General features: G+C 41.5%; 3 protein-coding genes across 9 annotated transcripts; 1 reads left to right on the top strand and 2 right to left on the bottom strand.

Annotated features, from left to right (window-relative positions):
- The first annotated feature begins 1,873 nt into the window (after nucleotides 1-1,873).
- Nucleotides 1,874-5,144, top strand: pdxp (pyridoxal (pyridoxine, vitamin B6) phosphatase). 3 transcript variants are annotated; one of them, XM_058070923.1, is made up of 3 exons: nucleotides 1,874-2,013; nucleotides 2,553-3,184; nucleotides 4,043-5,144. In XM_058070923.1, the coding sequence occupies exons 2-3, from the start codon at nucleotides 2,587-2,589 to the stop codon at nucleotides 4,387-4,389; spliced, it is 945 nt and encodes a 314-aa protein (XP_057926906.1). In that variant the 5' UTR covers nucleotides 1,874-2,013; nucleotides 2,553-2,586; the 3' UTR covers nucleotides 4,390-5,144. The 3 variants fall into 3 exon arrangements, with proteins under 3 accessions (XP_057926906.1, XP_057926907.1, XP_057926905.1); XM_058070924.1 differs by lacking the exon at nucleotides 1,874-2,013 and adding an exon at nucleotides 2,422-2,440; XM_058070922.1 differs by lacking the exon at nucleotides 1,874-2,013 and having other exon boundaries at nucleotides 2,447-3,184.
- A 38-nt stretch (nucleotides 5,145-5,182) lies between these two features.
- Nucleotides 5,183-9,282, bottom strand: mrps36 (mitochondrial ribosomal protein S36). 5 transcript variants are annotated; one of them, XM_058070929.1, is made up of 6 exons: nucleotides 9,028-9,282; nucleotides 8,785-8,951; nucleotides 7,550-7,613; nucleotides 7,214-7,413; nucleotides 5,468-5,531; nucleotides 5,183-5,395 (listed from the first exon to the last, which is right to left on the bottom strand). In XM_058070929.1, exons 2-5 carry the CDS (start codon nucleotides 8,836-8,838, stop codon nucleotides 5,514-5,516), a joined length of 336 nt encoding a protein of 111 aa, XP_057926912.1. In that variant the 5' UTR covers nucleotides 8,839-8,951; nucleotides 9,028-9,282; the 3' UTR covers nucleotides 5,183-5,395; nucleotides 5,468-5,513. The 5 variants fall into 5 exon arrangements, with proteins under 5 accessions (XP_057926912.1, XP_057926909.1, XP_057926908.1 ...); XM_058070926.1 differs by having other exon boundaries at nucleotides 5,183-5,531; nucleotides 9,018-9,281; XM_058070925.1 differs by having other exon boundaries at nucleotides 5,183-5,531; nucleotides 9,028-9,281.
- An 852-nt stretch (nucleotides 9,283-10,134) lies between these two features.
- LOC131128252 (betaine--homocysteine S-methyltransferase 1-like) lies at nucleotides 10,135-12,804 on the bottom strand. The gene is made up of 8 exons (XM_058070920.1): nucleotides 12,661-12,804; nucleotides 12,059-12,191; nucleotides 11,856-11,968; nucleotides 11,577-11,768; nucleotides 11,362-11,509; nucleotides 10,983-11,165; nucleotides 10,672-10,900; nucleotides 10,135-10,583 (listed from the first exon to the last, which is right to left on the bottom strand). The coding sequence occupies exons 1-8, from the start codon at nucleotides 12,676-12,678 to the stop codon at nucleotides 10,406-10,408; spliced, it is 1,194 nt and encodes a 397-aa protein (XP_057926903.1). The 5' UTR covers nucleotides 12,679-12,804; the 3' UTR covers nucleotides 10,135-10,405.
- Between the last annotated feature and the right edge of the window lie 12,669 nt (nucleotides 12,805-25,473).

The following is a 25,473-nucleotide window of genomic DNA, read 5'->3' as shown; positions in this document are numbered from 1 at the left end:
ATTATAACATTATAAAATTATATTTTGAATTTATTCTTGTAAAACTACAACAGACCTTTCAAGTTTTGCTGTTTTTTGGTAGTTTGTTTGTTTAATTCTATTTTTAGGGTGTGCCGTGGGTGAAATATGGACACCTCTGATGTAAGATAATGGAAATACGAATAGTCTCTGTTTGGTTCAACCTGTAACCATCAAAATCTTGATCACAGCTTGTGCTATGACATTTTTGTAGTCCACATTGTCCCACACCTCCATGCTGTGCTAACAATCCCAGTCTGTCATGCTCGTACGTGCACATACAGTACGAGTGTGCTGTGTGTGATTTTGTGGAAAAGAGCCGGGGTCAGCCTGGTGGCCTCCAGGCTCTTCAGTTGGTACCCACACCTGCAGGCCTCAACTCTGACCCCTACACCCTCCCCAACTTGTAACCACAGTCTGCTTCCCACCCCTAAACAAGGCACAACAATGTTCACGGTCAGCGGTCAGAGCATTAAAAAAAAAAAAAACACCACCCCTCCACTTTCTTTGCCCTTCTGCCCACCCCTTACATCTGTGTTGGGGGTTTTGGTTGTGGGAGGAAAAGATAAATTAGCCAGCAAAGAATGACCAATTAGAACGGCATGTTCTTTCCCCCCACTCCCCCTATTCAGCTGTCCAATCCTTCATGCCATCTCTTCCTTTCATTTGTCTTTTTTTGTGTCTGGCGGTTGCAGGTGCCAGTATGTCTTCCTCAGCTTCGCACGCAATCTAAGGGCAAAGCGGCCAAAGCATAATAATATAACACAAGTGGGGGGGGTGGAACGCCAATGAAGCAGAAGAGGAATGAAAGCAAACAAATTAGATGAGAGGAGAGGAAAAATCTGGCAAGCAATTGGCACAAAATGTTTCACCGAAGAAAACAATACAACACGAAATGATGCATTTCTTGTACTGCCCATGTGCTGCAAACTGGATGTGATGCATGCATTGCCACATAATACAGAAGTGGAGTTGCTCCATGCACGTCAAATCATTTAAACATCATTTATTTTCCAATTAAAGACCATAACAGAATTCCCATACTGTATATACAGTAAATACATATACAGTATGGCCTGCCTCTGTCCAATTGCAATTCTGAGTATGCGTTGAGGAATGTGTGTATGGTCCCATAGTCAAAGAAAACTAGTATTACAGACACAGCAAATTAAATGAGTTACAGTACTCTACTTAGAATCCTCAGTTGTTGGCGGGTTAAGGCGTCATCTAGTGGTTCAGTTTAGCGCTACAATAAGACCCAATAATGTTGACATCGGTTCTTTTTGTTCAATCTATTTTTTCCCCCATTGTCCATAGTTATTAACTTTTTACTTGGGGGGTGATACCATATACTACTGTACAAAATATACTTTCTTCAAGCTTAAACAATATCACTTGTAAGTAGCAATAGCCAGATATGGGGAATTTACGCATTTCCCAGCATGTTTTGTTGCTGTCTTATGCCTCTTTAACAGTGTTCATGTTCATAATTCTTATGAACTAGTTCAAAGTTCAGTTCATTTCTATTTTTTGGGGGGAAAGTAACAATGAAAGACTGATATTGTTTTTAAAAAAGAACACTATGACATCCATCACCACCTAAAACTGTTGACTGTTTACAATTATGTATTGTCGAGTGGAATTGTAGAACGATATTGAATACAAAGTGGTTTTCGTTATTTCTGCTTTTTAGCCTATTTCTATATTATTTTTCCAGGACTTACAAACAAAAGCCACAATAAATTGGTGTTTGGTGCAATTAGTAAACGTGGCGCTATGTATCCAGAAGTCCTTGGGTGCGCTAGAGAGTGTGACCAATCACAGCAGAGTGGGCGTACTTAGAGGAGGGCCGGGGATGGAGTAAACGATACAGTCAAATGAAATACTGCGGAAATAGTTCCGTTTTTCCACCATTCGCGGGAAGTTCTCGGACTCTAACCCACATAGGGGATCTGCTGTGTTGGTAGAGATGTATTCAACTGGCTGAAATTCAAGGTGAGATCAGTTCAAAATTTGGGACCGACTAATATGTTTGGAGTAGATTCTTAAAAACAGCAGAGTGCACCTGACATTTTTTCAGTAGGTCTTTGGAGACCCTCTATAGGAGACCATGTAGAGCATCGTTGATAAGCATTGATGAGAGTCTTTCTGCATCTCTTAAACTACCACATTATTATAAGGTATCTAAATAATAATGATTTCAATGATTATAATGATTTGTATATATTACATTATAATTGCATATTATTATTGCATTATTGCATGTCATTTATTATTATTTATTTTATTTTAAACTGTGCTCTTATTGTGAAGAGCTGCCGGTTATTTTGAAGGGACTTGGTTGTTTAAGTACGATGCTGATTGGCCAAAGAAATGCTGAGGTATGATTGGTCTGCATTTGACAAAATGGGCGTGTACGACGGTAAGGTTTCGTTCTGTAGCTAGTGTATATAAGCGCATCGAGGTCCTCTCTTATGTGACATATATCAAACACATTTAATGAGCACACTTGTAACATGGCGACACACTGACAGGTGAAACACGGAGGAGCCCGAGGACAAAGCCGCGATGGCGGGCACCTTTGGCCTCAAAGGCTGCCAGCAAATTCGCGGTCCGCAGTTACGACATCTTCTGGAGGCCAAGGAGTTCTTCCTGTTCGACTGCGACGGGGTCATCTGGCACGGTGAGAAGGCTATCACGGGCGCGGCCAAGGTAGTCAAGTCGCTTATGAGTCGGGGCAAAAATGTAGTGTTCGTCACCAACAATTCCACCAGGCCGAGGGAGAAATACGTCCACAAGTTCTACCGTCTGGGCTTCACCGACGTCGTCCTCGACCAAATCTTCAGCTCGTCCTACTGCTCGGCTCTTTACCTGCGGGACGTGATCAAGCTCCGAGGTCGGGTCTTCGTCATAGGCTGCGACGGGCTTCGGGACGAGCTCCAGGAGGCGGGAATCCCCTGTGTGGAGGAGGTGGACGAACCGGACGCTACCATTTACAACTGCGCCCTGGCCCCGGACGTCAAGGCGGTACTGGTGGGCCACGACGACCAACTGACTTTCCTAAAGCTAGCTAAGGCCTCGTGCTACCTGAAGGACCCGGACTGCTTGTTCCTGGCAACCGACAACGACCCTTGGCACCCGCTGTCGAGTGGAAGGATACTCCCAGGTATGTTGGGGGTGCTTCGGCAACAATGCCTCGGGCCTACATTAGTATTTAATGGTCTTAATTTATCTACAATTAACTTCATATTATGTTATTGTCTGTCCACATTAGAACAATTCAAAATACAATTATTTTATACTCGACAGTCACTGGCCACTTCATTAGGCACACCTGCATCATCCAATAAAACTGGTGCAGTGCAGTTCTACAACAGTAAACATTGTGTTTACTATACAGACAGAAGGCAGTGTTGTTTGATGCAGCTCAATGCAGCCATAAACCACATTCATTACAAATAAAGATTATGGGGAATCTGAGCATTATTTACTAAAACTATCTCCAAAGGGACCCACCATGGTATTAGGTAAGGTAATAATTGTAGGATGTGGCTCATCTTTTGGACCAAGTTTAAACTTTTTTTTAAGCGTTGCAATCAGAAGATTCTATGCTACATTTGAGAGACACAGTGAAGGGCAGCAAGTTATTTACTGATAAGAACAGAAGTAACACTGTCCTTCCTCAATGGAGTGGTGTCCGACTATGTACTCTTCTGCCTACCCCGCACTTAATTATTTTTTTGTACAGCAGTGGTTCCCGAACTTTTCAGTCTCATGCTCCTTCAGACATTTGACTTGAAGCGATGTACTTTGTAATGGCCGAATTGTCAGAGATTCTAATGTTGTGGTCCTACAACCTTCAGCAGTTGAATAAACCTCTACATTTGTTGGGCCCCCTAAGAACAAAGCAGATTTTTTGCAGACCAGTGACTCAGCTGACCCAGTTGGCGATCCGATGTTCGGTGAAAATTTTCCGTTTCATCTAAGCTGGTGTAACTTTCCATCCCTCATCCTCATCCGTCAGGTTCCGGCTCACTCATGGCAGCCCTGGAGGTGGCCTCTGGTCGCAAGGCCACCGTGATCGGCAAGCCCAGCCGCTTCATGTTCGAGTGCATTTCCAGCCAGTTCCGGGGGGTGGACCCAACGCAGTGCCTAATGGTGGGGGATCGCCTGGAAACTGACATGCTATTCGGTTCCAACTGCGGCTTGGACACCATGCTTACCCTCACTGGGGTCTCTCAGATGGAGGAGGCCCACCAGTACAGAAATAGTGAGGTGTCGTCCAATCACAGCCTGGTACCGGACTATGTGGTGGACACCATTGCTGACTTCTTGCCTGCTTTTGAGGAACTGGATGAAGAAAGCAATTGATGGCTTCTATTAGACTGCAAGTGTGGCACAATGTTATTCAGTCAGCTTTCAGTAATTCCAAGCATACCTCAGTGTTAAGTGTTGTGCCCAATTGTGATTGAACTGTTCAAGTGTTTAATGTAGTTGCACTTTGTTCATGAGCCGTTTGCGTGTTTGATACTGGCTTTGGATGAGGTATTTTGTAAAACCGTGAAGTGAACTATAAGGCAGGAATGAACAGACTGATTCTTAACACATTCTATAATGTATATTAAAAAACAATTTGACAATCTGTCACAGCTGCGCGATATGTGCCAATATTCAAAATATTGTATAGGAGTGGTCCTGGAGGACAAACTTTAGCAACACTAGCATAGCTATGCTAACATTACACTCACAATTTAATAGCAACGCCATGCTATGTTAGCCTAATTGCTGAAAGGAAGAAAAAAAAAAAAACACCTCAAACTTGCAGCTCCCACATCTAATTGACCTGATTCGCAGAACTCCAGACTTTAAGATGTGTAGTGAAGCCTGCTTCTTTAAAGCTGTCCTTAAGTGGTGGGTGTATAGTATACAGCAATTAATTGCATCAGTGTCTGTTTGCGCAGAGGCTACAATCTGAAATACTGTTTTTATTCATATGTGAGCAATTTCAATTTTTGTTTGGAAGCCTGTCACACTGATGGTGAATGATTATAATCGCACTGTAGTGAATATCACTGTTAGCATAGCGAGCATGTTGGCAACAATAAATAACTGCATTTTATGCTAAATATGCTGTTGGTTTTGTGTACATCAGAAGACCACAAAGTAAGAGTATTGCTTTAATGATCCAGCATTAAACAAACACCAGCTGACTCAGCGTTGCGCGATGTTGCATGATAGTTACACACCATGTTAGGGAAAAGGCTTGTGTTTGCTTAAGTATTGCAGGGAAAAGTCCCAATTTTGCAATAGAATCTAAAGCAGCAGTTTCAGGCAGGATAGCTTGTCAACATGCCAAGTTGAGACAAGATGACATCCACTGTCAACAGAAAGATTCATATCTAACAAACATATGTACATTTATAAGAGGATTTGTGTAATTTTATTTTACTTTGTGCCGAGATAAGGACTTTGGTTGCAGTCATTAAATTGTGTCATCACTCAGGTCCACCACGCTGAAACAATAAGAAAATATTCATTATGTAAAGTTATTGTATGTCCTACTTACAGTATGTCACAAAAGTGAGTACACCCCTCACATTTCTGCAAATATTGTATTATATCTTTTCATGGGACAACACTGAAGAAATGAAACTTTGCTACAATGTAAAGTAGTCAGTGTACAGCTTGTATAACAGTGTAAATTTACTGTCCCCTCAAAATAACTCAATACACAGACCTTAATGTCTAAACTGCAGGCAACAAAAGTGAATACACCCCTAAGTGAAAATGTCCAAATTGGGCCAAAAGTGTCAATATTTTGTGTGGCCACCATTATTTTCCAGCACTGCCTTAACCCTCTTGGGCATGGAGTTCACCAGAGCTTCACAGGTTGCCACTGGAATCCTCTTCCACTCCTCCATGACGACATCACGGAGCTGGTGGATGTTAGAGACCTTGTGCTCCTTCACCTTCAGTTTGAGGATGCCCCACAGATGCTCAATAGGATTTAGGTCCGGAGACATGCTTGGCCAGTCCATCACATTCACCCTTAACTTCTTTAGCAAAGCAGTGGTTGTCTTGGAGGTGTGTTTGGGGTCGTTGTCATGTTGGAATACTGCCCTGCGGCCCAGTTTCCAAAGGGAGGGGATCATGCTCTGCTTCAGGATGTCACAGTACATGTTGGCATTCATGGTTCCCTCAATGAACTGTAGCTCCCCAGTGCCGGCAGCACTCATGCAGCCCCAGACCATCACACTCGTCTTTGTACTCCTCACCTGGTTTCCGCCACACACGCTTGACACCATCTGAACCAAATAAGCTTATCTTGGTCTCATCAGACCACAGGACATGGTTCCAGTAATCCATGTCTTTAGTCTGCTTATTTTCAGCAAACTGTTTGCGGGCTTTCTTATGCATCATCTTTAGAAGAGGCTTCTTTCTGGGATGACAGCCATGCAGACCAATTTGATGCAGAGTGCGACGTATGGTCTGAGCACTGACAGGTTGACCACCCATCCCTTCAACCTCTGCAGCAATGCTGGCAGCACTCAGGCGTCTATTTTCCAAAGACAACCTCTGGATATGACGCTGGGCACGTGCACTCAACTTCTTTGGTCGACCATGGCGAGGCCTGTTCTGAGTGGAACCTGTGATGTTAAACCGCTGTATGGTCTTGGCCACCGTGCTGCTGCTCAGTTTCAGAGTGTTGGCAATCTTCTTCTAGCCTAAGCCATCTTCGTGTAGCGCAGCAATTCTTTTTTTCAGATCCTCAGAGAGTTCTTTGCCATGAGGTGCCATGTTAAACTTCCAGTGACCAGTATGAGAGAGTGTGAGAGTGATAAAACCAAATTTAACACACATGCCCCCCATTCACACCTGAGACCTTGTAACAATAATGGGTCACATGACACTGGGGAAAGAAAATGGCTAATTGGGCCCAATTTGGACATTTTCACTTAGGGGTGTATTCACTTTTGTTGCCTGCAGTTTAGACATTAAGGTCTGTGTATTGAGTTATTTTGAGGGGACAGTAAATTTACACTGTTATACAAGCTGTACACTGACTACTTTACATTGTAGCAAAGTTTCATTTCTTCAGTGTTGTCCCATGAAAAGATATAATAAAATATTTGCAGAAATGTGAGGGGTGTACTCACTTTTGTGACATACTGTATATACACAACACCATATTTACCTGAATGTAGTCCATCTCCTCCACCGCCATGGGTCTGCGGCGGTACCTTGCAGGAAGTACTTGTATGGAGGCCAAGGTGTCGGGGATGCCAGCGATGGGGGTGACAGATACTTGGCTTTTGGGTATTTGAGGTGGTGATGGTGAACTGGGAGTGTTGTGTTGCTGGAAGTTGACTGCTAGTGTTTTTAATGCTTCTTGGGCTGGAGTAACAAGCAAATAAGAGGGAAGTCAAAGGTAAACTTCATTCTCTTGTAGTTGATCTCAGATTGTGCAGGTGTGTATAGTTGTTTGAGAATAACTGTAAGAATAGAATGTAAAGCAATACAGCCAACTCACCGTTTGGTTTAGGGATACCGTGTCTGGTCGGAAACTTAATCATAGGTGCATGAGGCCGCACAGCCTGAGGAAAGAAAAAGCCCAGGTCAGAGTTTAAGCTTAAAATTAGCTATGAAAACACCACTGTCACTGTAACTCATTCAGAGATGGCATCACCGTTCATTGAGAACCCGGCGGACCTGGGAGAAAGAATTCTGGCAGCACGACGACAATAGTGGCTTTTCAAAATCACACACATTTGCTCACTTTTTGAGGAATGACATACAATATGAAATATGAATTCGGCCAATGTTAGCAGGGCTATATGTTGTACTTATTACAATATTTGTTGGATGAATAAGCACTCTGAGGCTCCTGAAACTAATTCCCCCTATTCTAACAAAATGATAATTTTGTAGGCTGCAAGGCAGGTATATGGTTAGCGTGCAGGCCTCACAACTAGGAGACCGATGTTCAATTCCACCCTCGGCCGTCTCTCTGTGTGGAGTTTGCATGTCCCATGCATGCGTGGGTTTTCTCCCGGTACTCCGGTTTCCTCCCACATTCCAAAAACATGCTAGGTTAATTGGCGACTCCAAATTGTCCATAGGTATGAATGTGAGTGTGAATGGTTGTTTGTCTATATGTGCCCTGTGATTGGCTGGCGACCAGTCCAGGGTGTACCCCGCCTCTCGCCCGAAGACAGCTGGGATAGGCTCCAGCACCCTCGTGAGGATAAGCGGTAGAAAATGAATGACTGAATGATAATTTTGTCACAAAACATGTCCACACTGCCATCTAGTGGAAACACGGGATAAGCACCCCCGTGTAATTGTATTGACGAGAGGGAGCGGAAAAACACACCAGGTCGATTTCTGTGTGCGGCCCAAAATGTTCTGCTTGCGCCCCTAAAATTGTGTATTGTTCACAACTCTAAAGGACTGCTAAGCTAGTAGCTTCCTGACTGAGCACGTATCATTGTAGTCAACCGCGTTAACAAGACATCAGCATGTACGTTTAAACGCATACAACTCAAATAATTAAAATGGCTGTACTGTTACAGTTTCAATGTATAAAACAAGACATATATATTGTTAAAACAAGGACACTTTAGCAAGGGCACGACCGCCTTGAGGCCTCGTCACGTCAAATCCATAATCACGTAAACAGAAAAGCGACATTTTCGTGAATTAACCATGTAAAACAACGGTATATAAGTGTAATTGAGTAAGTATGTTGTCAAGAGAAGACGTTACCTGAATAACTCTGGCGGTGGGAGCTGCCATTTTGGAGCTGACTTTGCTCCCCATGCTAACCGCTGCACTTTCACGTCCGGGTTAAATCCTCTGATTACAACGACACCGCAAGATGGCGCTGCAACACGCGGCAAAGTCCTTTAATTGATCCTTTAGGTTGACGTTCCCTAAAGTGAATGACATTAGCAGAGTAATGATGTACAATATACGGTGCAGAATTTCAGTAAATCTACCTTTCGTTACCTGATACCTGGGTCAAATACTCAGGCTACATCACATGCTATCTTGTTCATTTAGCCCAATTAATTACTTAAATCCGCCTCAAGACCAAACCTTTGTAACCCCCATCGTGCTCCGAGAGGTTTCATTATACGTAAAAATGTTAACTGCCACCCACGACGTCTGGAAGTTAAAAATAAAACCTTAATAATGGATAAAAGCGCTACCTGAAAAACGGCTAGGAGACCTATGTCTTATTTTTACATTGACCCGGAAAGATATACAGAGCTTCTTTAAACAGGTAAGATATGTCTTCTGTTTATATCGAAATTGTCCATTACACAATAGTTAGTGTTTTCATTTAAATAATGAATACTTAAGAATTTGTATTTGTACTGCATTGTTGTATTATAAAACCCTGACGTCACACATTCATTTATTTTCTACCGCTTATCCTCACTAGGGTCGAGAGGCGGGGTACACCCTGGACTGGTCGCCAGCCAATCACAGGGCACATACAGACAAACAACCATTCACACTCACATTCAATAGACAAAAATGATGGAGAGAAATTATGCTCAATATTTCATGATTTAATATCCATGGCAGTTCGACGCTTTCGTTGATATGTATTTCAAAGCCCTGTTGTTGTTATTTTTAGTTTGCCAAACGCTGGTATGACCATCTTTCCTCAAACAGGATCTTTGTAGGTCAATGTTGCAGCACACTGCCATCTACTGGGCTGAAATATACATACTGTAACTAGTCTCAAAAGCTTGTTGTCCATTAATATTTCTTATATGTTATTATGCATTAGATTATATCAGGGCAGTTAACAACATTATTCCGGGGGACAAATTTTTTAGAATGCTAAGGACCCCTGAGACGAGACAAAATGGTTAATCCTCAATCAGACATGACCTGAAGTAATATGTTGATGCTCGTCCAAGATTTTATAGATCATATATGACAAACGCTTCTCCATATTTAAAGACATACTACAAAAACAGGACTCAAAGGTCATCTTTATGACAAGAGTGTTGATAGTAATCTGCTAAAGTCACTTTCAACTTTCATGGTTCTTTCCGATATAGAATCACATTGCAGAGCAACAGTCAAGACACATTAACATTTGTTAGGTGGTATTTTATTTTACAAATTGGTCTGGTGTTATTGAAAATAAAAGGTCCCGATCTTTCAGGGACTGGCTCCAAACCTGAGTGCCACTGTGGCTTCATACAGCAGCTTACAATCAACACATTGCCACAGTGCCAGTTTCGAGTTAGGATCAGGGCCCCTGGGAGGTCAACAGTGCAAAGACATTTGCGCAATTTAGTGCGGCGTCCACGGCTGTTTACATGAATATATCAGGTCTGAGGTTAAGGTGGGCCGATTATTTGACTCAATGGGTCTTTGAGCGCTCAAACAGATCCTTGAGTTGCTGCTGAGTGGTGGCTTCTTTCTGCTGCATGAGCGAAGAATGGCCTTTGGTGACACCCCAGCTATCTGGGGCGGACATGGAAGGACACTGTGGACGACCAGAAGCTGGCTTCAGGTTCTCCCAGTAGTCACGACGGGCTCTAAATCACACAAACAAACAGCAATAAGTTCCTTCTTAATAAAAGTAAATACATAGTAATATATATATAATATAAGAAGACCTCTCACCTGGCTCTGACCCAGGGTTTTGTGTGCATCTCCAGACCGGCGCCCCACATGCCGTGTTTCTGCGAACCAGGGGGCACCATTCCCCTCTCTACTGCCAGTTCCTCCGCCACAGCCCTGATGTGGTATGGCTCGAATCCGCAGCAGCCACCAATAAAGTAGATACCGGCATCGTAGGCCTCTCTGGCGTACTTGTGCATGTCCCAACGGGTCAGGATCCGGGGCTCAAGACCTAGCAATGCATTTCTTGTTAGCTGCTTCTGGCATGGTATTTTTATTTATTATTACGTTTGTTCCTTTGTTTTTATGATTACCGAAGGGGAATTCTGGCAGGTCGATGAATCCCTGGCAGTTGCAGTCGGGGGTGTGGAAGGCCAGAGGCTGCACCATGTAGTGAGCCTTCAGACCGGCCTTCTCCACGGCCTCCTTCATCATCTTGACAGCCTTCACACAGGTCAGAGGGTCAAAGTGGCAGTTGACACCCACGATCTGGGCCCCTATGCAAGCAGACAGCAGTAGTGTGAAGTCGGTGGGACAGCAACTTGTTCGACATTTGCAGGCCATGAAAATAATCTCTAGATAACGTTTGAACTGAGATAGTAGCCTCAGACAGCAGCCTGTGCTGCTTGAGTCTTCTGTCCCAGAGTAAATAACCTGCTTCGGAACATACAATGCCAATGTTAGTGCACTGACCAGCTTTGACCAGCCTGATAGCACATTCTCCGGCGGAGACACCGTGCATGTCGCCCTCTGGTCCGATGCACAGAGAAGCAGCCACAGGCTTCCCTGTCCCCTTCAGCACCTCCACGGCCCACACGGCCTCCTCAACGTGCTCAAAGTACTGCAAGAATGACAAAGACAAAAATGAAACAAAAAACACAAATGCACACATTAAGGTTTGTGCGTACCTCAGCAATCAGGAAGTCCACATTCTTCTTAATGAACACGTCCAATTGCTTTTTGAAGATGGCCTTCACTTCGGTCTCACTCTTGCAGCTCAGGTAAGATGGCGTCTGGGACACGCCTCCCGCCACCAAAGCATCGCCCTCGTTGGCAACCTCGCGGGCCAGATCGCAGGCAGCCTCGTTGATTTGTGCGCCCTGAATGATTGGAGAACATACAGGTGATGTCGCTGCACTTTAAGTGCTTGTGCGGTGACATAGAATCGGTTTTGTTTTCATCCCCACCGTCAGTTTCAGGCTCTGGCCTCTGTTCTCCAGCTTGTCGTCACTGGCGTAGAAGGTAAAGGTCTGCATGACATTGGCTCCTGCCCTCAGAAACTCCCTGTGCAGCTGGCGCACTGAACGAGCAAACAAGATTGCATGAGAAGACAAACAAAAGTGCAAAAAAAAGACACTTCATGACACAATAGCTGTAACATTCATGTCACCTGCTTCAGGGTGCTCAGCGGCAGCCTCGGGGGTCCAGGGACCCGCCTTCACGTAGCCTCTCTTCTCCAGAGCGAAAACGAAGCCACCATCGCCGATTACCACCTCGCCAGCGTTCAGACGCTCCATGATTCCCTGAGAGAAAATATGCAACTTAATGATTGGGGGGAAAAAAGCATACTTTTAAATGTAAAAATAACCCAAGCGGGTTTACTGGGGATCAAAGTTGAGCCACTGAGGTCAAGGTTTTTTATTGCACGTTTTTTTTTCTTTTGAATGGAAATGTGATACTTGGAATGAATACTAATACATTCCTATGCAATGGACCCTGAAGCAGCATGGTTGGACATTACTCAAGAGACATTATTAAGTCCCATAGTTGGCACCAATTTTGGATTTTTCCCTCTGCAAAAATGACATTTCATGGTCAAATAGTAGCATTTTGTCTTGTGTAATGAAATATTCAACACCCATAGAACCATAAACCAATTAAAGCCAAACCAATGCATTGTTTTCAATATTTCACTAGATTTTTACATTTACTGCAAACTATGCTATGAGAAATATTTCTATGTGACTTCCAAACACTTGTCCTACTGCTTACCTTCTTTACTGGTGCCATATTCCCCGAGCTGCGTGGACCCCTGACTGCTCAGACTTTGACAGGTTGAAACAGACAGTCAAATTGGCCAAAGCACTTCTTTAAATCCACACCAAGCAGGGGAGGGATCTAAGCCAGAGACACTCTGATTGGCAAAGCTCCACTTACACAACAAGTTGCCCCCCTCTCACCTTTAGAGATGAATGACTGCGTTGTCAAGTGTGGTTTACTAGTTTAGTCCGGATTAATTACGTTTTTTTTTTTTGTTTGTGTGTGTGTGTGTGTATCTCAGTTTAAGCACGAGTGTTTACTGTTGCTCATATGCTGACTCGACACATCGATAACAACAGTGAGCTTTGAGTGATAATTTCCTAATTGATCAGTGTGTGCACTCAATAGATAGCATAGTCTTGTAGAACTTTAAACTAGATGAATTATTAAACATCACGTCTGTTGTCATGTTAGTACAGCAGCAGTCTACAACGGTTACACAAAAAGCTGGACACCAAATTGAATTTAAAAACAACAAAATCTCTTCAAGAACATTTGAGTCTGTATGTTTGTGTTCCAAAAAGGATCCAGATCCTGGTTGGAATCCAGACACAGTGGAAAAAGTACCCCATTCCTGATTTTGTTTTTTTTTTTGCATTCTAACACTTAAATGTTTCAGATAATCCAACAAATTTAAATATTAGTCAATAAAACTTAGAGAGAGCAATTATCCACAAATGGCCAAAACATGGAACAGTGGTGAACCTCCCTAGGAGTGTCTGGCCAACCAAAATGACCCCAAGAGTGGAGTGACGACTCATCCAAGAGGTCACAAAAGACCCCACAACAACATCAAAAGAACTGCAGGCCTCACTTTCCTCAGTTAAGGTTAGTGTTCATGACTCCACCATAAAAAAGACACTGGGAAAAAAACGGCCTTCATGGCAGAGTTCCAAGATAATAAACACTGCTGAACAAAAAGATCATTAAGGCTCATCTCAATTTTGCCAGAAAACATCTTGATGATCCCCAAGACCTTTGGGAAAATACTTTCTGATGAGACAAACCTTGAGACAAACCTTTTGGAAGGTGTGTATCCCATTATATCTGGCATAAGAGTAATGCCACATTTTATAAAAAAGAACATCATACCAACAGTAAAATATGGTGGTGGTAGTGTGATGGTCTTGGGCTGTTTTGCTGCTTCAGGACCTGGAAGAACCCGAATCCCGAAGTAGAATGTCTGGCCATCTGTTGGTGACCTCAAGGTGAAACCAACTTAGGTTCTGCAGCAGAACAACGATCCAAAACACACCAGCAAGTCTACCTCTGAATGGCTGAAGAAAAATAAAATGAAGACTTTGGAGTGGCCTTGTTAAAGTCCTGACCTGAATCCTATTGAGATGCTGTAGCATGACCTAAAAAAAGGCGGTCTATGTTCAAAAACTATTCTAACTATTCTATAAAAAAAACAATTCTGCAAAGATGAGTGGGCCAAAATTTCTCATAGCGCTGTAAGAGACTCATTGCAAGTTATCACAAATGCTTGATTGCAGTTGATCCTACCAAGGGTGGCAACAACTTGATGGTAGGGGTGTCATGAGGTGTTAGTTCATAAAGACGAGATGATACATGAGATTGGGTATATAACGCTATATTGCAATCTACTTATTTAATTACTACTACATTACTAGTGGTGGGCAAAATCGTTCATTTCAGTGAACTGGATCATTCAGGTTCATTCAGTAAAAAGATCTGTTCGTTTCGGTCAGTCGGTCGTTAGCCTGTGATCTGCCCCTGTGCATAGACCCGGTCGGCTGTGTCGAGTCAGTCCGTTCACTCATGTTCACGTTCATTCCGACTCAACAGCGCAATAACACGACTAGTGGTGTGTCGATCATGAACGAACTGGTCAAAAGAACTAGTTCTTTTTTGTGAACGGAATGAATGAGGTCACCAACAGTGTCGGTCAATCTCTCGGTCTTGGTCTTTCAGTGAGCTAACCCCACCCACCCACAGAACGAGGCTCGACGATAGGATAAGACAGGCAAGCACGCAGATAGTCCCGCCCTGCAAAACGAACGGTGAACTGACTCTCCAGCCAATCAAAAAAAAAAAAGTATTTGCAACTGAACGGACTGAACGGGTATTTTAGGGGCGATGACCTACCATACCATTCACAAAAAAGTTGTTCTATTGACCCGTTCGTTCATGACCGACACACCACTATACATTACACTCTTCTGCTACCAGCCCTGCTTTCACCCACTGAGACAAAGTATGTTCACTCCGTTCATGTTGTTCCTCTATGCTGAAACCAATGCACAGAGTGAACTCCTGCCTGTTTGGAGACGAGAGACAAGGGCCGACATGCATGCACATGGTGATATACAGTGAAGAAAATAAGTATTTGAACACCCTGCTATTTTGCTATTTCTCCCACTTAGAAATCATGGAGGGGTCTGAAATTTTCATCGTAGGTGCATGTCCACTGTGAGAGAGATAAACTAAAAAGAAAAATCCAGAAATCACAATGCATGATTTTTTAACAATTTATTTGTGTGATACAGCTGCAAATAAGTATTTGAACACCTGTGTATCATCTAGAATTCTGACCCTGAAAGACCTGTTAGTCTGCCCATTAGAAGTCCACCTGCACTCCATGTATCATCCTGAATCAGATGCACCTGTTTGAGGTCGTTAGCTGCATAAAGACACCTGTCCACCCCATACAATCAGTAAGACTTTAACTTGTAACATGGCGAAGACCAAAGAGCTGTCCAAAGACACCAGAGACAAAATTGTACACCTCCACAAGGCTGGAAAGGGCTACGGAGCAATTACCAAGCAGCTTGGTGAAAAAAGGTCCACTGTTGGAGCTATCATTAGAAAATGGAAGAAGCTAAACATGACGGTCAATCTCAATCGGAGTGGAGCCCCATGCAAGATATCACCTCGTGGGGTCTCAATGATTCTAAGAAAGGTGAGGAATCAGCCCAGAACTACACGACAGGACTTGGTCAATGACCTGAAAAGAGCTGGGACCACCGTTTCCAAGGTTACTGTAGGTAATACACTAAGACGTCATGATGTGAAATCATGCATGGCACGAAAGGTTCCCCTGCTTAAACCAGCACATGTCAAGGCCCGTCTTAAGTTTGCATATGACCATTTGGATGATACAGAGGAGTCATGGGAGAAAGTTTTATGGTCAGATGAGACCAAAATAGAACTTTTTGGTCATAATTCCAATAAGCGTGTTTGGAGGAAGAAGAATGAAGAGTACAATCCGAAGAACACCATCCCTACTGTGAAGCATGGGGGTGGTAGCATCATGCTTTGGGGGTGTTTTTCTGCACATGGGACAGGACGAGTGCACTGCATTAAAGAGAGGATGACTGGGGCCGTGTATTGTGAGATTTTGGGGAACAACCTCCTTCCCTCTGTCAGAGCATTGAAGATGGGTCGTGGCTGGGTCTTCCAACACGACAACGACCCGAAGCACACAGCCAGGAAAACCAAGGAGTGGCTCCGTAAGAAGCATATCAAGGTTCTAGCATGGCCCAGCCAGTCTCCAGACCTGAACCCAATCGAAAATCTTTGGAGGGAGCTCAAACTCCGTGTTTCTCAGCGACAGCCCAGAAACCTGACTGATCTAGAGAAGATCTGTGTGGAGGAGTGGGCCAAGATCCCTCCTGCAGTGTGTGCAAACCTGGTGAAAAACTACAGGAAACGTTTGACCTCTGTAATAGCAAACAAAGGCTACTGTACCAAATATTAACATTCATTTTCTCAGGTGTTCAAATACTTATTAGCAGCTGTATCACACAAATAAATTGTTAAAAAATCATGCATTGTGATTTCTGGATTTTTCTTTTTAGTTTATCTCTCTCACAGTGGACATGCACCTACAATGAAAATTTCAGACCCCTCCATGATTTCTAAGTGGGAGAAATAGCAAAATAGCAGGGTGTTCAAATACTTATTTTCTTCACTGTATTTAGGAAAAAAAAAGTCATTTAGTTAATTTCCATTTATGGTGTGATTAATGAATTCATTTATTATCATCTTAGGTGTGATACAAGATCTTGAGATTCCCCTACTGGATGTGCAGACAACCTGAGAACTCAAACATGTGGGTATCGTATTTATGAGGACCTTTATGGCTGACAAAAAAAAGATGCAGTGCTGGTTCAAAGGTGCAAAGATAAAACACGCACTTACCCTGAGAGCCCTGTGTGACCGCTTTGCAACACAGCACATTACTCAATGCCACTGGAAGATGTCAACAATAGGCACTGTCTGCTTATAATGACAGCCAATGGAAGAGCTGCATCAATATGTAGCCATGTTATGTACCACTCCACAGTATGATACAGTTGCAGTACTGAACTTCAAACAACAGAAATAAACATGTTAAATGAATCAAAACTGAGCATTATTAATGTGTTATAATTAAGTGTTTACAATATTCACGGGCGCCATGTCCTTCTACACGTGCAGCAACGCCAAACTGGTTAACCAGAAAGGTTCATTCTTTTTCACTTTTTAATACTCTCTGGATGAATAATGGGAGGTTTTTAACTCCATGCTAATTGACAGTGTGCCAATGAAGACCAAGAGATCTGCCAGTTAAATGATTATTATGACAATAACCCATATTTGAATCATTTTCTCCAATTAGTGACTTTTCCCCTCCTTCACAATTCACAAGAGTCATTGTTTTGGAAGTTTCAGCTTGTCGGACAGTGGAACCTTTATTTCCAAAACAACTTTCCATGGGAAAAAATTAAAATAGAAATGATCAATGTCGCAATAACACAACATTAATGAATCAATCAAAATCTGACCTACTTAAAGGTTAAGCTCACTTTTCGGCCCTTTGTAATGAGTTGTGGACTCCTATTGAGCAGCTACACATGATAACCAGCACAGAAAACTTTCTAGTTCTTCCAGAATCTGCACCTGCACACTTTTAACATACAGCCACATGTGTTGGATGACTGGACAGCCCAAAGTTTCTCAAAAAGGATTTTTTTCAAGACGGTAATGGTCTTTGACGGCAATGGTAATTGCATTAGCATTTTAGCTAATCGGTTTAATGTGTTTTGCGGGACTACCGGTGTTTAAAAAAACTCGGGTAGATCTTCTGATTGTAGCTATTAGCAACCCCGCACCCTGTATGCACACTCTATAATGCTACACAGACAAGTAATGTTTGTAAGGCGTCAGGCTTCAGCAAATTTGTGGGCTAGTCGAGCTGCATAGTGGCCCATGTTCACAGAACAGTCCAGGGTGAAATGCCGTTGGCAAAATGTATTTCTTTTGCTGGTAGGGAATCAGGAACTTGTAAACAAATGTGGCTTTCCCTTTCAAGCCGTTGCTAGCAATGTAAACAGAGAAGGAGAACTTGGGGAAGGGCAGAAAGCTTATACGGGCTTATACGGTCACGCCCGTATAAGGAAGTCCGCCCCTCTGTGACATCACAAAGGGGCAGTTTTACCACTCCTTCTGAAACCGAGTGTTTCCCATCCCAAACTACTTTCAGGGCTCACTTCCAAATGCGCAAACCTCATTATCTGAAACTTTGGCATGGGTTAACATGGGAATACGACATTCTAACTACATTCATAGGTCAGACAAGTCTAAAAAGCATAACATGTCCCCTTTAAATGCATTTAATAAGTGGCCTTTTTAGGGCTTAAACCTTGCTGTGTTGCGATTGAACAATAGCATTATCAAAGAGAATGGGAGAGTATTGCAACTGTTGATTCAAAATCAGGAGAGAACATCAACATCAAGCTAGCATCAGGGTTTGGGCGGAGTGAGACGTGTCAAAAATCTACACTTTTATGGACATTTTTACTCCATTTGCTGATAGTCCCAGAGGGCAACCCCGAGGAAAAGCGAGGATCTAATGTACACTGTGTTGGTCTGAGCTTGTCAGTGATCTAAAAAGCGTGTCAACAATAGGCTAGCAAATTGCATCATTCTGCACTATTTAACAAGCCGGCTGTTGATCATTACATTTATTAGTTATCTAGTAACGCATATGTGTCCTTATTTGTACACACAGCAGAGTGCTGCTGTGTTCTGTTAGCTCTGGGTTGATCCAGTTTGAGGGAGATTAGAGGTCCAACTCCTGCCCCACAACACACACACACACTACACACACACATATAGACACACACACACACACAGACATTTTATCAAAAGAGTCAAAGTGCACAAAAACACCTCAGTTCACCAGAGGATTTCATCAGTGGTCACACTGCTTAAATCTAAATGTGTGCATTGTTAACAGTGTTAATGATAAAAATGCACAATTTTAAGTTTACATTTATATGGAAACATGCATAAAATGTTTAGTATTTACATTAACTGCCAGACACTTGCTTCTAATTTGAATATATTATTGTTTTCTTTATTAATATTTTATATTATATTCATATTTATTCATGTAAATCACCTTTGAGGATCATAGATATATTGTACATAACATTAACTATACATAAACATTTTACAGGTTGTTTAAATGAATGTTTTGTTGCATGCTTTGCATGCAAGAGACCATAGTTTGTCACCTTTACTATCCGTGCAATTAGCAAACGCATCACCAATGTAGTAGGATGTGAATTGCAATACAGTTGGTTCTCTGAGGCTCTCTGCGGGTTTTGGTTCATGCCATATGTCCTCACAAAGAAAGGCTGTTGAGCGTGTTGTCCCGTAGCAGCTGAATGTGACACCACGTGTCCCTCATGTGCACGTAGAGCTGCGTCTCGGTATGTTTGTATGTGTAACTTTAGAGGACGATGTTTCAAGGGTCACCACGGCGTATAGAAAGGAACACATTTGGATCCAGTGCCGTGCAGCAGTGTATATTACGTCACATGATGTGACCCCATGTGTCATAATACAGTGTGTCGTAATACAAGACAATCAGCTATTTTTTTCCTCCTTGGGCTCATAAACCTCACTGGGAGATTTTACAAGCAAACGTTTGTGAATGTACAACACTTTTATGTATATATTACCGATGTCTATCCTCTGCTCTTTTGCTCAACCAGTTATTCCATAGGCTGGGGTGTACAAAAGGTCAATTAAGGTCACACTAAAAAGAAAAAAAGGGCAAAAAACAGCATGTTTGTCAAACTTATAATCAAGTGAACATTCTCAACAATCCTCCCTTCATGTAAATATACTACGTACATTAAAGAGGACCTATTACTCTCATTTTTACCCGTTGTGTACTCCTATAGAGCAGCTACACACAATAACCAGCACAGAAAGCTTTCTAGATATTGCAGAATCTGCACCTATCCAGCTGTATTTCTTTGGATTTCATGCTTCCATGGCCCGCCTCCAGGCACACCCACTCTGCTGTGGTTGGTCACACTCCTGAGTGCTTAGAAGGACTTCCGGATTGTGCCGCTAACTTTATAGGAGTTGGTAAACGGTATCGGAGTTGATAATAAACGGCGATTTGTCTTTTTGAACATACATTCATATGTGTTGGATTACGAATCCGATCCGGAAGTAGAAACTGGACAGTCCAAAGTTTCTCAAGAAAGAAGGTTACTTCAATACGTCTCTCAGGGGTAAGTAATGTATAATGTTTTTTTCGGGACTAGCAGTGTTTAAAAAAAGTCACTTAAAACCACTAATTGGGGTGGGAAACGGCCACTAGCAACCCTGCTCCCTGTATGCACACTGTATAATGCTACACACTCTATAATGCTACACAGACAAGCGCTTTTGTTCCCTGACCTACACAAAATAACCACGGTTAGGACACTGATAAATTGTTACTTACTGCTTGCTTTTCTGACTCTTCCACACAACCAAGTAAGATTGGAACAGAAAATTTGGAAGTTTGTCGGCTAGTCCAGCTGCATACTGGCCCACGTTCACATAACAGTCCAGTGTGAAAATTAAAATGTATTTCTTTTGCTGGTAGTGAATCAGGAACTCCAACCACTGGTAGTGTCTTTAGGAATTTTAAACAAATGTGGCTTTCCCATAGAAGTAGACTCTACTCTCCACTCACTAACTGTGCTACAAAAAAGATCAGTGAAGAGAATCCACAATGCCGCCCGCTGATGGAGAACATACCAAACATTTATGCTTAAAATGTTACAAAGTCGTGATAATCCAATAACAAACCAGTTGACAAGAATAATAAAATAATATCATGAAAACAGTCAAATGACAATCAAGTCAAATTACAGAATAAAACTGTGATTTTATGATAACAAGTCATAATTTTATGATAATGAAGTTATACTTTTATAGGAGTCACATCGTAAAGTTGTTGTTTTACAAGAATATAACTAATAATAGGCTGTGGTAATAGTGGTTAGCACGCAGCCCTCACAGCTAGGAGACCCGAGTTCAATTCCACCCTCGGCCATCTCTGTGTGGAGTTTGCCAATCACAGGGCACATATAGACAAACAACCATTCACACTCACATTCATACCTATGGACAATTTGGAGTCGCCAATTAACCTAGCATGTTTTTGGAATGTGGGAGGAAACCGGAGTACCTGGAGAAAACCCACGCATGCACGGGGAGAACATGCAAACTCCACACAGAGATGGCAGAGGGTGGAATTAAACTCCGGTCTCCTAGCTGTGAGGCCTGTGTGCTAACCACTCGTCCGCTGTGTAGCCGGAATTAATATGTTTTTATAGTAATTCTTTGACTTTGTTATCATAACAAATACATGATTCTCATGATATTTCAACTTTATTGTCAGAATAATTTAATTGTTCCCATAATATTATGACTTTATTACCACAAAATCACCACTTCATATACATAATTATGACTTTATTCACATAATTCCACGACAAGACTGTATTGATGTTATTTTTTTCACTGGCTGGAAGTGACACAGGTGGAGAAGCGGCAAAGAGTGAAGGTGAAATAAGGGAGTGGATGGGTGGAAATTGCACGTTGAAGTTGGCCAACAAAGACAAAAAAAAACAGCACAAGAAAAAAAAATGATTTTCAGCAGGAAGAGCAACAGTGTGCAGAAAAGAGGTTGATCTTACGTGGAAACAGTCAAGCTGATAATGGTTAACTTTTGACTCTTTGCTGATAAAGGTCAGTCTTCTTGCTGGTCACATGTTCTCTTTCACGGCAAATCAGCCAAACAATTCAAATATCTGAAGACAACTTCTCAGCTCCAAAAAGTAAAAAACACCACATCTTGCTCTCTGTGTGTATCAGTCAAGTGTTAATAGTTTTTATACATGACGTGTTGTTCATTTGTTCTGTGTGTACCGCTTTTTACTCCTCACGCCCTCGTCTGGGCCAATCACAGCTCATGTTACACAACAAGCTAACTGCCCATAATGTGGATTTGATGGACACCTAAAGCTAAACAGGGAAAATTTATTTAAAAAAACAATCCAAATATCCATATTTTGGATGCCAGTGTAGTATCAGTAGTATCAGTATACATATGAAGTATATAATATACAGTACACTGATGAGAATGTTTGAATGTGACTTAAAATATTCCTAGTACAGTTAATATATGTTTTATTATATTTAAAAAATATACTATATTGAAATCAGACTAAATTGACTAAATTGTACAGTGCTTCCGCTGTACATGCATCTGTATTGTTGAGCCACAGGAGGGCGCTGTCAGTGAATGCCTCATCTTCTTTATTAGTATCATTCTCTGGCTTCTTGTAAAATCACTTCCCATTGAATATTACTATCATTCACTTAAATCACCACCTTAATTCCATAATATTAAACATAATATGATTGATTGTATGTGATTTATTTATTTTTCCATACAAGTTATTGTTTATTATGACTTTTATCTTGGAATTGCAACTTTATTGTTGTTATTAACATTTTATTGTAGAAAAATTACTGATATTTTTTATTATATTAGGGCTTTAGCTTTGAGTCTTTTTATTAGTGTATGCTTTTTTTCCTCTCATGATATTGCGGTTTTCACGATAATATATCTTATTTCAAGTATTTAGTCCAAGGCTTTCTTCTTATAAAATAAAAACTACAATAATTAAATATTGGCAGATTTTTATTGTATGGGAAAGTGTATCCAAACTTTTGACTGTGATAGATTGAGATTTGCATCTATCTGTCATGCATTTTTGCAATTTTTCTTCATCAGTTGTGTCATTTTTGTCCTTCAGGGATAAGACAAATAACTTTTGCACTCCTTCTGTTGCACTAAAATGATTCAGTGGCTCATAAGATACCTCCAAGGTAAAGATGTGATTCTCAACTGTACTGAATGTCCATGTTGTTTATCTTGGCAATGGTCGATGCCAGCGAGCTATGATTCCAAATTTTTATTTGGTGTGACTTGAACGAGTCACGCTTCTTATACTCATGAATGACTGTATATGTTGACTTTAGTAGGAAGAAGCTTGTCGCATAAATAGCAGCTCTGTAAGCAAATCATCCAAATATTTGTGAGGCTCTTGTGTGAAATGACCGTATAAGACCATCTCTTCTGTGTTTGACATAGGGAGACATAGGGAATCGAAAGTAGGCCACAACATTGGGTACACCTCCATCTCATTTGATTTGGGTCGTCCTGCTGCAGTTAGTTAGTTTCATCTTAAAGTCCCCAAAAGATGTCAGGACATTCTCCTTCAGATTTTTTGCTAGACAGCAGGATTCATGGTTCCATTTATCACAGCAGAAGCAACAAAACCTCTGCAGACCATCACACTACCACCACTATATTTTACTGCCGTTACTTTTACACCAGATTTAATGTGACACACACAAAAAGTTCCACTTGTCTTTTTATGAGCTGACACCTTGTGACACCCCTACCATCAAGTTGTTGCCACACTTAGTAGGATCAACTGCAATCAAGCATTTGTAATAACTTGCAACAAGTCTCTTACAGCGCTGTGGAGGAATTTTGGCCCCCTCATCTTTGCAGAATTGTTGTCATTCAGCCATATTGGAGTGTTTTCTAACATGGACCGCCTTTTTAGGGTCATGCTACAGCATCTCAATAGGATTCAGGTCAGGACTTTGACTAGGCCACTCCAAAGTATTCATTTTGTTTTTCTTCAGCCATTCAGAGGTGGACTTGCTGGTGTGTTTTGGATCATTGTCCTGCTAAAGAACCCAAGTTGGTTCCATTTATCACAACAAGTCTTCCAGGTCCTGAAGCAGCAAAACAGCCCAAGACCATCACACTACCACCACCATATTTTACTGTTGGTATGATGTTTTTTTTTTATGAAATGTGGCATTACTTTTATGCCAGATATAATGGGACACCTTCCAAAAGGTTTGTCTCATCAGACAGTATTCTCCCAAAGGTCTTGGGGATCATCAGAATTGAGACGAACCTGAATGTTCTTTATGTTCAGCAGTGGTTTTCATCTTGGAACTTTGCCCAGTGTCTTTCTAATGGTGGAGTCATCAACACTAATCATAACTGTGATAAGTGAGGCCTGCAGGTCTTTAGATGTTGTTAGGGGGTCTTTTGTGACCTCTTGGTTGAGCCATCGCTGTGCTCTTGGGGTCATTTTGCTTGGTCTGGTTCCATGATTTCGCCATCTCACTGTGGTTTGCTAGAGTCCCAAATCTTCAGAATCCCTTTTTCACACAGGGCCGTGCAGGTTTGGATTTTTTTCTCCCTAAATGTTAAAGTTTCATTTAATAACTGCTTTTTGTGTTCAGTTGTGTTGTCACTGACTCGTTTTTACATTTGTTTGATGATCTGCAACATTTGAAGGTGACAAACATCAAAAGTTTGACCATACCGTCTGATTGAATAACATGTGAAGGTGTCTCTAGTCTTCTTCTGCTTATGTGTGAGCCTGGGTGACCACATTCCCAGCATCCAACAGTGTCTTCAATTCAAATGACATTTTTTTGCACCATTTCTAAAGCAATCCTGACATAATTGGTGTTTGAAATTGATGCTACAGCACAGACATGCATGTATTTATGTAGAACCCTGCACCACAAGTGATATCATGTGTGCGGAACTTCCTCTTCGTCTTCTAACCTCACTAATCTCCCCATACAGACACATACACATTCACAAAACCTCCCTCTGTGTTCTCACTAAGTCAGCATACATGGACACAAGTAGTGAAGAAAGAGGAAGCCCTAAAATAATGACCATGGAGGGGGTGGTGACAGGCAGGGCGTTACTATCCAACGCATTCCCAAACCCAAAAAGGAAAGTGAGAGTCGGCTTGGGAAGATACGTTCTGTGGCTTGTGGCGGTGAAGTGGAACATACACAAGCTAAAGTTAGGGTTTTGTGCCTTAACATTTGTAAAAGTCCAAATGTGCGTATATGAAAATGAGCATTCTCTGTGTGATGACATCACATGGAATGTGCAGAATGATGATCACTGATATGTCTTCTCTTTCTATTTGTAGCCCCCAAAATAGAACAAAACTTAAACGTCTGGTTTTCGGCATTCACAGAATAATCGTTCAGCCATATTCTCAATACAAAGATACATATAAATTATATATATCATACATGTACATGCACATAATGCACATAATTGAGTATTATTTTACTGTTTAGGTAAAAAAAATTAAAGGTTTATTTCATGGATTTCAATTTTTTTTAGTATCAACTACTGTAATTGTTACTATATAGTATGATATATACTATATATATATATTATATAGTATAATGATTTGTTCAAATAAATATTTTAAAAATCTAAAATAAAAAAGGTAAAATTATTTACATTTTTAAATTATTATTTTTTTATTAATTATAACTAATTATATAGACTAGAGTGTAACATCAAGTAAAGGGCATTTTGATTCAAGAATAAAT

The sequence above is a fragment of the Doryrhamphus excisus genome, chromosome 4, assembly GCF_030265055.1.
Source record: "Doryrhamphus excisus isolate RoL2022-K1 chromosome 4, RoL_Dexc_1.0, whole genome shotgun sequence".
NCBI classification, from domain to species: domain Eukaryota; kingdom Metazoa; phylum Chordata; class Actinopteri; order Syngnathiformes; family Syngnathidae; genus Doryrhamphus; species Doryrhamphus excisus.
The sequence above is the reverse complement of the archived record's forward strand: the minus strand, read 5'-3'. Positions and strand labels throughout refer to the sequence as shown.

Bases quoted from the DNA above. Each gene is read 5' to 3' on its own strand.
- pdxp (XM_058070923.1), top strand. From the start codon at position 2,587: ATGGCGGGCACCTTTGGCCTCAAAGGCTGCCAGCAAATTCGCGGTCCG. The intron at 3,185-4,042 runs GTATGTTGGGGG...CTCATCCGTCAG, and splicing joins GAGTGGAAGGATACTCCCAG to GTTCCGGCTCACTCATGGCA.
- mrps36 (XM_058070929.1), bottom strand. From the start codon at position 8,838: ATGGGGAGCAAAGTCAGCTCCAAAATGGCAGCTCCCACCGCCAGAGTT. The intron at 7,614-8,784 runs GTAACGTCTTCT...TTCTTTCCTCAG, and splicing joins CCACCGCCAGAGTTATTCAG to GCTGTGCGGCCTCATGCACC. The intron at 7,414-7,549 runs GTGAGTTGGCTG...TTGTTACTCCAG, and splicing joins CGGTATCCCTAAACCAAACG to CCCAAGAAGCATTAAAAACA.
- LOC131128252 (XM_058070920.1), bottom strand. The intron at 11,969-12,058 runs GTGACATGAATG...TTGCTCGTTCAG, and splicing joins CGCTGAGCACCCTGAAGCAG to TGCGCCAGCTGCACAGGGAG. The intron at 11,166-11,361 runs GTCAGTGCACTA...CTGCTTGCATAG, and splicing joins TATCAGGCTGGTCAAAGCTG to GGGCCCAGATCGTGGGTGTC.